Source organism: Pteronotus mesoamericanus, unplaced genomic scaffold (genome assembly GCF_021234165.1).
Source record: "Pteronotus mesoamericanus isolate MK-2021 breed Mesoamerican mustached bat unplaced genomic scaffold, CSHL_Meso_final scaffold_507, whole genome shotgun sequence".
Classification (NCBI taxonomy): domain Eukaryota; kingdom Metazoa; phylum Chordata; class Mammalia; order Chiroptera; family Mormoopidae; genus Pteronotus; species Pteronotus mesoamericanus.
The window spans coordinates 12972390-12989052 of NW_026555319.1; the positions used below are offsets into that span (position 1 = coordinate 12972390).

Consider the following 16663-nt stretch of genomic DNA (forward strand, 5'->3'; position numbering starts at 1 on the left):
ATACAAGCCATAGGCTAGGAGAAGATATTTGCAAATCACATATCTGATAAAGTCTTTGAATCCAGAATATATACATGTCTTTCAAAATTGTACGTAAAACAACCCAGTAAAAAAGATGGGTGAAAGACTTTAACATACACTTCACCCAAAAGCTGGGTGGATGGCAAACGAGCACAGGAAAATACACTCAGCATCATTAGTCATTAAAGAAATTCAAACCAGAGCCACAGTATAACACAACTGCACAATCACTAGGCTTTCTACGTCGAACAAGACTGATCACACCAAGTGCTGGTGAGAATTCAGGGTAGCTGGAGCCCTCATGCACTGCTGGCGGGGATGTCAAATGGAACAGTCGTTTTGGAAAACAGTTTCTTGAAAAAGTTAAACATATACCTCCCATATGACACACTATACCACTCCTAGGAATTTATGCAGAGGAGTGACAGTGTATGTCTATTCCAAAAACTTCTGCATGAAAGCCTAGCAGTTTTATTTATAGCAGCCCAAATCTGGAAACTACCAGGATGTCTATTAACAAGCGAATGGGTGAACACATTGTGAAATATTCACCGAGACAGTACACTTTTCAGCAATAAAAATGAATGCACTAGTCATATATCCGAGAACACAATGGCTCTTGAAATAGCTATGCTGAGTGAGAAATGGCAGAGAAATGAGAGAGCACTTTATGGTTTCGTGTATGTGAACCTCCAGAAGACAGAGGCAGAGAACAGGTCGGTGGTGGCCAGAGACCGGGGACTGGCAGGTGAAGGGGAGAAAGGGTTGTAAAAGGGGACTTTGGGGATCATGGGGAGGACCTCTGCCTTTATTGTGGTGGTGGTTTCACAGGTGTATGTGTCAAAGCTTATCAAATGGTATATTTTAATGATGAGGCATTTATCCTTGGTCAGTTATACCTTAATAAAGCGGTTTCTCTTTCTCTCTCCCTCTGCTGGGTACTAGCCACGGTCTTGTTGATAGAGTAGATCTGAGGTTGGGCCTGAGAATATGCATTTCTCGCAAGTTCTCAGATGTAGCTGATGGAGAACCACTGCAGTGGAGCCCCTGCAGCGGGTGCGGTGGGATGGAGTGAGGCGGTGCGACTCCCCCATCTTCAAACTCTGGGGGCTGGCGTGCTCTTCTCCTTCCTGGCGCCCCCTTCACTGGGGGGTTGGAATCTGCAGTAGTTTTTTCTTTCATACCTTTCCTCCCAGGATCGGGCGGGGGGTGGTGGGGAGTCAGGCGCCCAGACCTTGACCTTGAAGGCAGAGGATGAAAGGCTGTCCCCGCATGGATTTCCTTGTTCCTTCTGTGGGTTTTGGCCAAGCGTATCCATTGGAATCAGCAAGAGGGCGCAGTATGTTTTCCTGTTGCTGCTGAGGAGGAGCAGGCCCCAGCCCCGCCCTGGGAGCGGCCCCAGCCTGACCTGTTTGTCCCCCTGCAGGAATGGCGCCCAGCGCGAACCCTGTCCAGGAGGCTTTGAAGTAGTTTTTTGTTTTTTTCTTTTCCCTGTAGTTCTGGGTGGTGCTTTTCTAGACAGTTGATTTGTGGGCATGGGTAGGGTGTGGGCATGGGTAGGGTGTGGGCATGGGTAGGGTGTTCCTTTGCTCTCGTTCTGCTCCCTGGTGGGGATCGGAAGAGAGAGTGTCCTCTCCTTTCTGACAACAGAAACGCAGTCTGAAAACTTGCTGGTCTTTGGCCCAGGCCTGGGCTGGTTTTCTGGGACCACGCAGTCCAGGTGCAGTCTCAGTGACAGAACTTGGCAGTCAGGAAATGCCCCCCGAAAATGGGGGTTGCCACGTACAGGCCCCCGAAGTTGCCAGATTCAGCAAATAAAAGTACATGATGCGCAGCACTTGTCATCTGTTATCTGCCCTGATGCCCAGCGCGGCGACTGTAGCTAATGCTACTGCGCTCACCGTCTACTTGGAGTCTCCTGGGAGAGGAGGTCGCACGTGTCCTCGCCACACACACAGAAAGGGTGACTATGGGAGGTGATAGCTGTGTTCATTAACTTCACTGTGGTAACCATTTCACAATCTATATGTATTTTAAATGATCACATTGGGTACTTAAAGGTATATAACTTTTATTTGTCAATTATAACTCAATAAAGCTGGGGAAGTGTAGGATGCCCACTTACACTTGAATTTCAGAAAAGCATAAAATAATTTTTGGTATAAGTGCATCTCAAATGTTGCATGCACAGGCCTGGAGGGTGGGAGTCGTATCAGAGAAGGCTGCCTGGAGGAGGTGAGCTTGAGCTGGCCCTGGACTAAGAATGTTAGCTAGGTGCAGTGGGGCCAGCGCTCCTGCTACATAAATATTGCTGGCGGATCTCCTTCTACTAAAAGTTTATCCATTGTTTCTCTAAACTGAAATTTAAGTAGATGTCTGCATTTTTTCTGGCAGTTCCCTAGCCCACATTCGTCTCTGCCTGAGCCCTGCCCTCCTCCTCCCAACCAGCCCCCTGACTCTGATTAGTTCTGCTTCCCTTTCATCTGTAACAGTTGCTCCCATCATCCTCTGATGACTCACTGATGACTGTGGTTGAGCAGTGGACTCTGGAGTCTGACATGTCCAGGTTCAAATCCCCGTACCAACACTTTGGCTGGCTGGCCTTAAGCAAAGTGACTTGATTTCCCGGGGCCTCAGTTTCCTCATTTGTAAAACTGGGTTGGGGATCATCCCTCTTGCCTGAAGGGAGGTAAAGCCCATGAAGTACTTAGACCGTGCATAGAAGTTAGCAAGTCAGCTTTTACTATTATTGTTATTGTTCAGTATTATCCTGGAGGGTGGCATTGGACCAGTTGGGCTGGGCAGGTCCTCAGTGGCCCGTGAGGTCCCCAGTCCCCCTTTCTTGGTGGTAATGCCATGTTTTTTCTCTTCCTGGCTTTATCTCTTTTCTCCTCTGGTTTATGTTTTTGATAAAACATTTATTTTAAACAGCTTCATAATACCTTCTGTGGAAAAAAAGTACAGACAAAACCCAAACTGAACCACACGCACACTCACACAACCAGAAAACAGGCGCCGACGGCTGCCCCACGCGGAGGCGCCGTCGGGGACCTTCCGCGGGCCGTCCCTCCGTGTGGTCCCGTGAATGTTTTATGCAGCCTGCAACAAGCTGCACGTCACGGAGACTTCCACAAACAGCATTTTTAATGAGCAGGCTTTCCCCGCAGAGTCAGGATTCCCTGGACGACTTCCTTCCCCAATGTCGTCATTTTCAAAAAGGTCCTAAACCCTTTCGGCCAGTGGTTCCAAATAACGAGGTGGAGACTGTCTTTGTGCGTTGGGCTGCACCTCAGCACCAGCATTGCCACCTCCAGCTTTCGAGCCCTTTGTCCCAGGAGAAGCCTCCTCTTACGGCCTTTTTTTAGGATCTCCTTGGTAACAATCTCTCCTTGCGTATCACACTGTTTACTTGCAGTCTGTCTCCCCTCCATCCTAAGTTCTGTGAGGACGGATGGGGAGTCTTCTGTGTCCTATTCACTGCTTAATATACAAGGCCCAGCACGGAGCCAGACACACTCCAAGTGCTTTGTGGGGTGAAGAAGTGAATGAGTGTGCCCTCCCTCCAGGGACTTGGCTAAACTCACATCTTTTCAATGTTCTAAGCTTTGCTATTACGGTGGGCATATGTTAGTTACACTTCGATTGGTGGCTGATGTCTTTAAAGGCTTTTCCTAGGGCTTAGGGGATCTTGTGCTTTCTTTGGAACCACTGCCTGAGTCCTGGGAGCCGGAGCGGTTGCTGGGAATGGCGGTGGACCCGGAGGAGGGGGGTCACAAGGTTTGGGGCTCTTGTCCCTCAGCCAGCCTGGACTCCAGAGTCTCCACACCCAGGATTAGTAGAACTGTGGGCCTGGCTAGGTAGATGGACACACTCTACCATCTATGGCTCTTATTTGGTGACACTAACTGGCAGCTCATTGATGTTCACTCATCGATGGATATTTAGAAATCTTATTAGATCCCAGGCCCTGGCACAGAGAGATAACTCAGCTGAGTTTGTATCACAAGAGGCTTATATTTTGGAGGTGAATGGGAGCTGCCGTAGCCACAGAAGCAGATCATTCCAAGCCAGAGTGATAGGTGCCTAAATAGAGGTGTATGTAGCTGAGGGTATGCTGGTGGGATGGAGGTGTATCAGGGAAGGCTGCCTGGAGGAGGCGACAGTAAACTGGTCCTGAACTAAGAGTGAAGTTAGGTGCAGTGAAGCCACCATACCTGCTATGCAGAGCACCTGATACCGAGGTAAATGTGGGGGGATAGCAAAGAGTGCAGTGTGGCTGTAGAGCAGAGGATGAGGGAGTGGGGCTCAGGGCGTGGGGCTTGGGCCAGTCAGCTAGAGCAGAGGGCCCAGGGCGGAAGCACTGAGACCTCTGGGTGGCGTCGGACCTCAGTCGCCGCCTCCGCTTGCTGACTGTCAGCTCCAACCCCTGGTCCCCGCAGTACGCCCTCCCTGCCTGCTGCCCCGTTTCAGCTTTTAAATGGAACTTGTTTGAGATCTGCCAGGGCACTAGGACACATTTGAAGTCACACAGCTTGCATATTATTTTCTTCTTTGTTCTTTATTTTTCTGCAGCATAGCCTGATTTTTTAAAAAAGTGCCCAACAGCAGTGGTAACCGTGATCATAATCCTTGCTTCCCAGCAGTTTGCTTCTGGCTGTCACACTCCAGGCTGTGGCCCAGGGCACATTTATTTTTTGTGACCCAGGTATCTGCAGCCCAGGACTGGTCCCCAACAGAAGGACAGGGGATCCCGCGCTCCTGCCGGGGTTCTGCCGGCTGCTTTCTCTTACTTAGTCGTTGTAATGGTCCCTGGAGAATTATGATCACATCTGTTTTTCAGGAGGAATGACCAGGCTCAGAGAGGTCTCAGTCTTGTGTCATTGCTGAAGACTGGGTGCTCTGGGACCTGACCCACTGTGCACCCTTGGGTCACTTACCTTCTCTTAGCCTCAGCTTTTCCACCTGTGGAATGGGTATAACAAATGGCCTCCCCAATGCCCAGAGAGGAGGCGGATTGGCCAGTTCTGAGCATGGGACAGAGTCACTGGGAATGGGAGCTCCCGGCTCCGATGACACCTGCCCCGCCTTCCCTCCCTCCCTCCCTTCCTTCCTCCCTCCCTCCCTGTGGCCTCCATGATGTCCCCCAGTTCTGCAGGCGCCCACGTTTCTTTTGCCATGGAATCAAATCAGCGTTCAGCATTTTGCTCTCGTAGCTGGCTCCAGGTTCAGGGCATGGAGGCGTGGGGATCCCCTGGGCTGGCTGGTTGTAGAGACACAGAGGAGCCCACTGCAGCCCTGGAAGAGAGGGGGTTGGTTTATACCCACACTGCGCTTATAATGAGGGGAGACGACTCCAAGGTGCCAGCCAGTTCCTTGGCCGGGGAAACCTCCTGTAGCCACGCGCTCCACCGAGAGCAGCTCCCAGCTGCGGACCGTGGTTGCCCACTACTTTTTACTGTGCAAGAGAGGCCCACGTGAGCATCCCTAGGGTCCTTGGGCACCTAACACACCATGTGCCCCGCCCCCACTGTCCCCTCCTTCTTGGAGACCCTCCCTGCCTTCCAGCACCCACTTCACCTTGCTCATTTTGTTTGCTTCACACACCACTTCTTCCAGGAAGCCTCTGACCCTCCCATTAAGCTTCTCTCCCCTTCCAGAGTCCCCTATTGCCCCCGCCCGCCGCGCTCACTCCTCTGTGCTGTCGTTTGTACAATAGCTTCCTCACTGGACTGGGAGCCGCTTGAGGAAGACAAGGCCATGCCTGCTGGGCATGAACTTGAGTCGCAATGCGGAAAGGTATCCCCAGAAGGCCGAACAGCTTGGGCTAAGACACGGTGAGACAGACGCAGCGGTGTGTGGAGACCAGCATTTATTGAGTACCACTGTGTGTCGGGCACTGTGCCGGGCACATTACACACACTGACTCATTTAATCCTCACAACAGCCCCAGGAGGCTGTGATTTCCATTTTACAGAAGTGGGGACTGAGCCCCAGAGCAAGGGCAAGAGATTTGCGCAAAGTCGAGCTTCTGGGAATGCGGAGTTGAGAGAACCAGTTCTTCTGATGCCGGAGCCAGTCCTGGCCTCTCTGCAGTGTCAGAGTATCCTGGGTGCTCTAAACGCAGCCCACTTTAATGCGGATTTCACTTATTTCACTACATTACCTGCAGTCTTTGGTTGACCTTGAGTCTTTGCATCAGATAAACTCTGGACACCTTGCGAGTTGCCTACTTTTTCATTCATTTTTTTTTTTTTGAGTACGACATACAGTTAAATGTATCAAGTGCACTAATTTTAAGCATATAACGTGATGATGACTATATTCTTAAACACAACTGCAGCCACACCGCAGGTCAAGATCTAAAATACTCCTCATTCAAACACAGGCTCCTGCGAGTCAGCTCCTGATCAAGGGTATCCCTCTCATCCAGAGTTACCACCTGACTTCTCTTACCATAGATCAGTTTTGCCCACATAGATGGGAGATGGGATCACACAGTGGCCTTTTGTGCCGCACAGCCCTGACTCACCAGGGATCTGTGGGATTCACACATGTGGTTGCATGTATCAGTGGCTGGTTCTTTTTCACTGCTGCATAGCACTCCACACGCGCCCTGGCTATACCATCCTTTGTTTATCCATCCTCCTAGGAATAGACATTTGGGTTCTGAATTGACTTATTTCACTAATTGGACTGACTTCTATTTCCACGAGTCTGATGCAAGGACTGGCTTTTTTCCAAGATGTTCAACCTTCTAGAAGTTTAAGGATTGGTAAACATCTCTCTGATCCGAATCATTTTGGGTCAGAAGCATATATATTTGCCCCTCTGTGTCTTCTGTTGCAGCAGAGACGTGGGGCAGGGAGGGAGAGAAAAAGGAGCAAATTAGCTTTAGCGGAAGTTTTCTTCTCCTCTTCACATGAGCTAAGTGGGGGGTGCTGGAGTCTGCCTGTCAAACACTGAGAGCTGACAGTGGGGGCCATAATAAATGTGTTTCCACTGTTCTTTGGTGTCCTTTCTCTATTCTTTGAAATCTCATAAATAACCATGTTGGTAGGATGCCTTCCTTCCCCCTGTTTGCTCCAGTCGAGCAGCCGCGGTTGCTAGGTTGAACTCCGGTTGCTAGGGATTCTGTGATCCTGTGCTGGCCCAGAAATATGATGGATCAGTGGAACATGCTTTTGCTGTTAATTGAAATATTTCCACAGCGAATCTCTCAATGTCACTGCCTACGTTGGTGTCATCCCGATTGGTCAATGATCCTTGCAGGATCCTCCCCCAGGTAGAGGAAGTGGCTTGAATGGATGAGGCAAGTGGTCTGGCCTGGGAGTCAGAAAAGCCTGGCTCTGGTCCTGTGTCTGGTGCTAATTTGCTGTGTGACCTTGGGCAAACATTGTCCTCTCTCTGGGCACTGGATGCCACAAAATTCAAGGCCCTGCCCGCTTTAACAGCCTACAGTTTATCGCCCAAGCTTGGTCCAAGTGCAGATCAGCTCCTCATTATGTGCTGGTGGATTATTGACGAAAGAATCCTTCTCCCAGGCTCACTTCCTGTGAACCCAGCAGGCTTCTGGGCTGAGTCTCCTTGGACAGATGGTGTGTGTGCAGGAGTTTCAGACTAATTTTAATATTCAATCAAACATAATAGGGATGATAAATCTAAAAAAGAAAAACAACGCACTACAACCCAGAAGCATCTGATCGTGTCACTTTCCCTTTCCTCCTGCTTAAAAATCTTTGGCAGTTTCCCATCGCTGGTGCTGGGTGTGGCCAGCAGGCTCCCTTTCCGCTGCTCAGGTGGCTGCGAGGGGTGATGTCCTGAAAAGAACCTGGGCCTGCTGGCTTGCTGTGCGGTCTTGGTTGACCAGCGATGTCTGCTATAGGTCCAGGAGTGTGGACGGGGTGTGTATTTGCAAATCATGGCTGGAGTGTGAAGCTCATGCCCTTGAATATTGTGTTTGAGGCTTTCGTGTGCTCATCTCCTCCTCTCTCTGTCGGCCCCACATCCAAAAGTGCCTGTTCTGTTTTCTCCAAAGGTCTCCTCTGTTCATGTTGTTCCTTCGACTTATCCGGACTTTTATTACATGAAATGGGTCCACTCTGCCTGTTTATCTTTCAAACTTCAATCACAATTTTGTCTCATCTTCCATGCTGTTCTCCTTGACTGTTTTAGCTCCTGCCTCTGGTAGCCTGTATCTCTGCACTTACACCTGTATCTTACCACTTAGCCTTCTTCTCACTTAGTTGCTTTTTGCCCCCCCCGCCCTTTTTTTTTTTTAAATCTCTTTCCACTTCTACCTTGAGAGGCCCTCAAAGTCAAGCCCTGGGCTTTGCTCATCTTTGCATCCACAGAGCCTGGCACAGAACAGAGCCTCAATAACTCTACTGAAGGAGCACGTAAATGAATAAAAATTGCAGTGCCTTCCACAGTCAGATAGAAATGATTGTCAGGGCTCCATGGCTTCGTCGTGGGTAATTTACTGTGGTCATAAAGTGGCCACACATGGGCCCCGAGGCTGAGCTTGGCTTCATGCTGGGAGTTTGCATTTTCCCCACTGTGATGGCCTCTTTTTCTTCCTCTCTCCCTTTGCCCTCAGCCCGAAGACAAGCAGAGGGCGGCGGCTGCCTTCGCTGAGCTCCAGGGCGCCATGGAGACTCTGGGCATTTCAGAGAGTGAGCAGCGAGCCATTTGGCGGGTGTTGGCGGCCATCTACCACATCGGCGCGGCGGGGGCCTGCAAAGGTATGTCCTTCCGGCCCAGCTCCCCTGGGCTGCCAGCTGCCTCCCTTGGCCGGCCCCTGACAAGGCCCTTCTCACAGTGAAGTGGGACAGCATCCATCTATCGTCATGGGTGTCTGGGACGGCTCTTTGGGAGGCTGTCGAACAAGGTCCTGTGAGAAGGAAACGGGGCTGGGCTTGTCAAGCAAACCTTCTAGAGCCTTGCTGTCCGATAGAACTTCGGCAGCGAAGGAGACGGTCTTCAGTCGTGCCGTGCAGTACAGAAGCCACTACCGGCCTGCACCTGCCGAGCACTTGAAATGTAGCAAGAGCGACTGACGGACTCAATTTTGCGTGTGTTGAATTTTAATTAACATTAATTTAAATGGTCACCCGTAGCCAGTGGCTACTTGTACTGAGCAGAGAAGCCCTAGACCATGGAAGAGAAGGTTGGGTCCACACAAAAAGGATGATGTGTTTCTATCCGGATATCTTGGGGACGCTCCCCACCACGTGTGCAAAAGGTGACCCTGTCACCCTTTTCCTCCTGAGTCTGCCCCCCGCCCTTAATGGTCTGTTTGCTGATCGTCCCTACTTCAGCCTGGGCTCCCAAGCGGTCCCCGTCGCCCCGCTCGCCCTCACCCCTCCTCACCCAGGCACTCACGTTGCCCTGTCGATACTCTCTGTGATGCATTTCTGTCCTGGCTTCTCTGTTTATACTGCTGTCACTGTAAACTGGGTGTTGACCATTTTTTCTGCTTGGACTGGTGCAGTAGCTTGGTTGCAGCCTGGTTGCTGAGGCCGTCACACATCCTTCTGTCCATCCCCATTGTGAGCACCGGGCTCCTTTCTAACACATGACTTCGTTGGCAAACCTAGGATGCCATTCCCCTGCTTAGCGTCCTCCTGAGGCGCTCCCTTGCCTGCTGAATCAAGTAAAATTCTTGGCTTCGCATTCAGGGCTCCGCAGGCTGCTCACCCTGCCTCTTCTGCTCTCCCTTTTGGCACTGAGGGAGGCCCTGGGAGGCAGTGGGCTCCTGCGTTTACAGGGCTGAGGGTGCCTTGTATTGTGGGCAGAGGCCTGCCTCCTCCCCGTCGTGGTGCATCCCGCAAACCAAGCATAGTTTTTGCATTTCAATTAGTTGGAAAAATAGATAAATAAGATGAGTATTTGGGGACATGCAAAAGTTCAAGGGTATTCAAATTAAACATAGGGTCTGTCTGTGAAAGTTTTTCATCTCATTTGCAGAGGTGAGACGTCTAGACTTGGAACCATCAGCCAGCTTCATGCTGACTGAGCCCAGGGTTGTAACTGCACAGTCCAGCCCAGGGAAGCCGTGCAGGTTCGGATCAGCATGCACAGCTAGAGGTTAGGGAGCGTGGAGGGATGCGAAGCCATTGTACAGAATGGGACATTGAGGCTCAGAAGGTTTGGTGCAGTAAACTGCAGGGCGTGGGCTCTTGAGAACTGTTTTTACTTGCAGCTTTGAGTTCAAACTCCCTTTCAATTGGCTAAGAATGGGGTTTGTTGAGGATAAATAGGGTAAAGAAAAAGAAACTGAACTAGGCTAGGATTCCCCCAAGGAGACCCTGAGGCAAAGATCTGGGAGGGGATTCCAGGAGGCACAGGGAAGAGATTGGGGGAAGTGAGACAGGGAGGGGAAGGCAGGTGACACTGGGAGCCTTAATGAGCAGGTTGCATCCGGGCAGTGGGGGCCCAGTCCCCCAGGGGGCCTCTGGGAGGCCTGAAGGACATACCTGAGAGGAGAGGGAGCTGGGATATTTATCCACCACCTCCTGCTTCTCCCTGGTTGAACATGGCTCCTGGGGCGTGTGACCTCCGGTACCCCCAGACTGCCCCATGCACGCGCTGAGCATGCTCCTACAGCCAGAGGAAGCAGAGAGGCACAGGCCAGTACTGGCTGTGACCGGCCAAGGGGCACACGTGGGGTGGCCTGTATGGCATGGCCAGGGCGAGGGGTGGTGGGCAGGCCATCAAAAGAGTCTGGTTCAAGGCAGTCACTCAGTAGAAGACAGCTCTCCCACTGCGTAGCAGAGCCTGGTTAGGTGGCTGTCCCACAGTGGCGCAGCCTCGTGGCTGTCGGCTGCACTCAGCTCAGACAGGCTTGCTCCGTCCAAGCGTCCTGCAAGGCTCGGAGGAGAGCACGTCAGGCGGAGGGCACCCTGGCACCCTCTTGTCACACTTGAACCCTCTCTGCCTCCAATACGGCTAAACAGAGGCTAATGTAGCAGCCCCACCCCCCGCCCTGGCCTTTTGACCTGTCACCAGAGAAGTTGGAAGCCTGAGCTCCCCCTCTGGGGGCACGTGGGACATCCCCCCCTTCTGTGGACCCAGGGACCTGACCTGTACCTGTGGCTGCCTGTAATGATAAAAGAGAAAGTCACATTTATAAATATTTTATTAATACATGATTATGGCAATAATTTCTCCAGCCTCCCTCATTGCAGTGTATAAATTACTTTAAGAGGAGCTTGCCGTCAGTCTGCCTGGGAGGCTTGCTTGATGATTTACTTACTATATATTCTGCTTTGGAAGATTTCATAATAGGTTGCTCTAAAATCAGCTATTAAGAATTTCAAAGTCATATATAAATGTCTTTGCTCTGTGTCATAACAGATCATTTTGAAATATTCCATTAATCAGGATTTTTTTTTTTTTCATTAAATTATCTCCTTTCAGGGCGCCTGGCTTCTCTATCCTATTTTGGGAGCCCTGAGCCTATTTTTAAAAGCTGGTATCAGACCCCTTGGGGAGATTTTGGGCCTTTTCACTGGACTCAGGGTTTTTGACCGGTTACAGCAATGACAGCATTAATAATCACAAATACCGGTCCAGCTTTTGATGGTTTCAAAGGCACTTGCACTCCTGTTGCGCTTTCGGACCTGATGAGGTTCACGCAATGCCCTGGCGAGGAAGAACAGGGCCCAGGGCGAGCGTTGGGGTGTGCATCCCGGGTTGGCCTCTCTCAGCCTCCATTTCTTCCTCTGTAAAATGGGGCTAACGATGGTACTTGCTTTGTAGGCTTGTGAGGATTAAATGAGTTAAGGCCAAAACCCATGGAGCTCATGGCTCATGGTGGGGGGATCAGAGAAGGTGTGTAATTTACCTGAGATCTCACAGCTGGAGCGTTTCAGGTTGAAGTTTGGAACCTCCGCTGCTCCAGCCTTTACAGTGGGGCCGTTCAGGCCATTCCCTGCTGGAACACTGGCTCCTCTTCCAGGGCCCTGTGCTGAGTGTTTGCCAGCATGACGAAGTCCCCGCACAGCCTAGGACAGCCTGGCAGGGTCAGGGTGAGAACTGTTACGATGCCCATTTTACAAATGGGGAGACTGAGGCCTGCCAAAGAGGTTTGTCCACGCTCCCCAGGGCCCACAGCCAAAGCCAGAAGTGGGATTGGGACCCACGTCTGCCCGTGCTCTGAGCCCAGCCTCTGGGCCCTCCTGTCCCCAAACCCCATGCGCTGCTAGCAGCCTCTGTCCTCACCAGCGGTCTGGTGAGATGCTGAACTGTTTTTACTCACAAAACTTCTGACACCATATGTGAGGGTTCTTTTTCTTCTCCGATACCTACTAATTCTTTAATTCTCCAGACACCAACTTACTGTCCCAAATTCAGTCCAATCCTGACACTCCCTGGAGTTAGTGCAGACCTCTCAGATCAAGAGCTCAGTTCCACCAGGCTGCCTGGTTTCAGACACCAGTCGGAGGCGTGGGCCCCCTGTACTTTCAACCAACGCTGAGAAGTCAGGGGCTTCCCAAAAGCCCCTCCTCCGGTTTGATGATTTGCTAGGACAGCTCACAGAACTCAGGAAGTCACTTTACTTTGTATTGCTGGCTTATAATAAAGGACACAACTCGGGGCTGCCAGACGGAAGAGATGCACAGGGCAAAGGATGTGGCAAGGGCTGGAGTGCCCGTGCCCCCTCCGGGAGCACCATCCTCCCTGCCCCTCGGCGAATTTACCAGCTGGGAGGCTTGTCAGACCCCAGCATTTAGGGTTGTTTGTGGAGGTCTCATTTCATTGATGTGATTGATTACATTCTTGACCATTGGTGATTAATTCAATCTCCAGCCCATCTCTCCTCTCTGAAAGGGGCTGAGAGTTCCACCCCTCTACTCATTCCTTGGTCTTTCTGGTGACCAACCCCCTCCTCCTCATCCTGGAGTTCTCTAGGGTCCCCGGCCACTAGCTACCTCATTAGCATATAAAAGACAGCCTTCTCGCTTTGGAGACTCCAGGGGTTTTAGGAACCCTGTGCCAGGGACCAGGACAAAGATTATCATAGGCGCCAAGCCTGGCACAGCAGTTCCGGGCCCTGTTGGCTAGTGGCCTCCAGCAGCTGCCTCTCAGGGTGTAAAGCATTGACCCCTAGTGCCCGGGGTTGAGCTGAAGGTCAAGGCCGGGGGTTGGCGGGGGGGGGCCAAAGCAGCAAACGTGAGAGGACAGATGGAGGCTCCTGACCCCGAGGGGGTCTTTCCAGTGTCCCCCTCTTCTCTCCACAGCGGGAGCCGTCACTTTCTCCTTCTCTTCTGAAAACTGTTCCTTTTTTTTTCTGCTTCAAAAGTGCATCAGTCCTTCTTCGCCCCATTAAAGGCCACTAAGCCCATGTGGGGTGGTCCCAGGCTGATGGGCACCCAGACCCTCAGGTCACCATGTGCTCCCTACTCGGTCCTGCTTCTTCCCATGGAGCCTTCAGCACAGACATCACGCTGGCCCCAGCACGACCCCTTGGGGGTTATGCCCTGTTCCTCCTGAAGTTCCATCAGACCCGTGTGGACTCCTGAGCTCCAGCAGGTTCTGCCACTGTGTCCTCCCCCTCCGCCCCACCCTTCTTGGTACCTTCAGCCCCTAGGACAGCATGTACTTGATCCCAGGAGGCTTTTTGGCTCATCCCTCTGGGCGCCTGGCTGGCTGTGCGGGCCCAGGATCACCCTGTTTTCAGCCGTGCCCTGGGCAGTCCCAAAGTCCGGGGGACACTCCCCTCGGGATGTGGCAGGGAAAGGACACAGGTGTTTCAGAGTCAGCCAGTCCCGGGTTCAGACCTCAGCTTGGCCTTTCATTGGCTGTGTGCGACCTTGGCTGAGTTACAGCACTCCCTTGAGCCCCATCTGTACAAGGGACAGAGGGAGGTGGGGAGCTGCCTGGGGCTCACTGAAGTCACGATGCTAATAACCTTGACTCTGGGCTGCCTCCCATGGACTGGCCAAGTGGTGCTTGGCTGAGCTGGTTCTTTATAAAGAGGCTTGTTTGGAAAGGTCAGGCACAGCTGGCCTCTGGATCTTAGGGAAGGTGTCCTGAGGGCGGCAGAGGGGTCGAGCGCCTCCCTCCCCCTGCACTGTGTCTCCCTGCCTTCCTGTCTCCCAGGCCTGCTGTCTGGAACAGGTCCCTTGGGAAGGCAGTGGGCGGGGCCCTGGGGGCTGGCTCCATGTGGCAGGCGGAAAACCTCTGGTGATTTGTGATTGCGACTGGTTCGCTGTTAACCAAGGCTTGTGGCCTGGGCCATCCCTCAGGAGCCATCAGGCAACCTTTATCCAACCTCCTGTTTTTTTCCTTTGGCAAACAGCGGCCCATGGAACAATTAGCTGGCGCCTGCCTGTTTCAAATGGTAGCAAACGGTTGCTCTCTGGAGCTCACTTGATAAGGAGAGTGAGGGAAGAGGGAAAAGCTGGGATCCTGCTGCGGGACGGAGCTGGCTTGGAACCCCGGCTCCCCCACTTCCGGGCTGGGCGATTCGACCTGTGTGAGGCATTTGGCCTCCCTGGACCTCAGCTCGCGTGACTGCAGTGTGAGAATACCTTGCCTGCCTTCTACAGCCACGACATGGGCGGACAGTGGGTGCGCAGCGCCTGGCTCGGGGTGGGCTTCAGCACGCTGTAATTCGCTTCTCTGTGTGAAGCACTGTTGTCATCTGCTGTCTCTGTTGGCACTAAAATCTGCCCCCGAGGGGGGCCGGGTGGGGTCATTAGGCGCACTGGGCACATGAAGAATCCAGGCCTCTGAGGGGTGAGGCTCCTCGTGAAGGGAACACAGGGACACGCGGTGCCTGTGAATATCAGGCTCAGACCCAGGATCTAGCTCTGGACTCTCAGTCCAGTGCTCTTCCTGTGGTTTAGCAGAAAGTCATGCAGGGTGGTGGGAAGCGCCCCCAGGAGTGACACAGACCTGGGCTCGGGTTGAAGCGAGGACCCCAGCACTCGTGGGCTTCGTGACTGGCCCAGTCCCTGCACTGTGCAACAAACCAGCCCCACCTCTGTAGCTGTAAGGGATGATGGATACTTCCTCTGGAAAGCCTGGGACTATTTGTCACTCTGCCCGCTGTCCATCATTACAAAGATGACAGTAATGTTCAGAATCCAAAATAGCAACAAGGATGAGCAACGCCTGCCTTGATGGCCCCCTTGCTTTGCTTTCCTTTTTCTCAGCAGGCTGGCGGGAGGATTAATTTATATGTCTTTCACTAAATTTGCCAGGCTACTTGCTGCTGACCCCACTGCCTAATATATGGCACAGCCAGGCCCGTATGTAACCCGAGAGGGCCGCATAATGGGCTGATGAAGGGAGGCTGCCCATCGCCCACAACTCCCTGCCGCCCTAATAAAGATGTCAGTCCCCAAATGGATGGGGCTGTAACTCGGGGAGCCCCGAGGGGCCTGCAGGGAGGAGAGGCAACAGCAGTGATGACAAGAGCCCAGCACCCTGCTTTCTGCTGGGGCTCCCCAACATCTGGCAACCAGGGCGGCTCATCTAAGGATGGGAGGAGGTGGCCAGGTGCTCCCCAAGCCAGGGAAGACCCCGCATGCTGAAGGCCAGTGGGAATAGTAACAGCAATGCCAGCAACATAAAGCAATGGCCATATATTCAAATGACATTTTGTGAAGCATTTTACTATTTTTATTGTCTTAAAGCTACTGCATATGCAGAGCTGAGAGGTTGTCTTCCTGTGAGAAATGGAAACAATATAGAAGACTATAGAATGAACAAAGGTCCCTCCCCTGCCCCCGGGTCCCCCTTCCCTCAAAGGGGACCATTGTTAAGGTCTAGGGGTGACATTTATTATAACGGAAGAGCCAATATTGATGCAATGCTGTTAACTGAAGTCTGTAGTTTACATTAGGGTTCGGTCTCGGTGTCGCACCTTCTATGGGTGTTGATACATGTACAATGGCCACATGTACAGATGTCCACTATGTCAGAGAGCTTCACGACTCTGACAGGCTGAGCTTTTTTTCCTGTTAAAGGTTTTGATTCGAAGTGATTATAGATTCTCAGCAGCGGGAACAACAGTGCGTGGACTCTCATGGACCTTTCCCCACGGTGGCATTGTTCACAGGTGCAGTTGGTACATTATAATGCCAGGCAATTGGCATGGGTGCGTTGCTGTGACCTACGCTGTACACTCCTCTTTGGGCCTTTAAAGGTGCATTGAGTTACATTTATGTGCATACCAAACATTTGGTTGGCTGATTGGTTGGTGCTTTTACACAAATGGGTCCGCACCAGCTCCACCTCTACGCCCTTTGCCTTTGTCATCTCACAGCGTGTCTTCGACCTCCGCGCTCTGGGTCACAGCAGGGGCCCTCGTTCTCCTTGTTGCCGGCGAGGGCTTGCCCGGAATGGGTGGGCCTCTGTCTCTGTAACAGGTCCGCGGAGCATTCAGGTTGTTTCCTGCCTTTCGGCGTTCCAAACTCGGGCACACTGCCCAGCCCTGCGTGCGGAGGGCATGCGTGCGCGTGAGCGCTTCGGAGGCATGGTTCCCTGGACGTGGGGCTGCTCGGTCAAAGGTTGAACATTTCCGTGGACGCGGTCCAGTTCACCTCCTTGGGTGCTTACACAGTTGGCCCCTTTAACCCTCACAAGCCTGTGGGGTAGGGACTGTTTGCAGGTGGGGTAGCCCACACTCAGA

At 52.3% G+C, this 16663-nt stretch overlaps 1 protein-coding gene across 1 annotated transcript in view; it reads left to right on the forward strand.

Annotated features, from left to right (window-relative positions):
* Positions 1-16663, forward strand: part of MYO18B (myosin XVIIIB) — a 212743-nt gene that overhangs the window by 19662 nt on the left and 176418 nt on the right. Inside the window, exon 11 of the mRNA XM_054594428.1 lies at positions 8618-8762. Coding sequence (XP_054450403.1) covers positions 8618-8762 — 145 coding nt within the window. The remainder of the gene's footprint in view (positions 1-8617; positions 8763-16663) is intronic.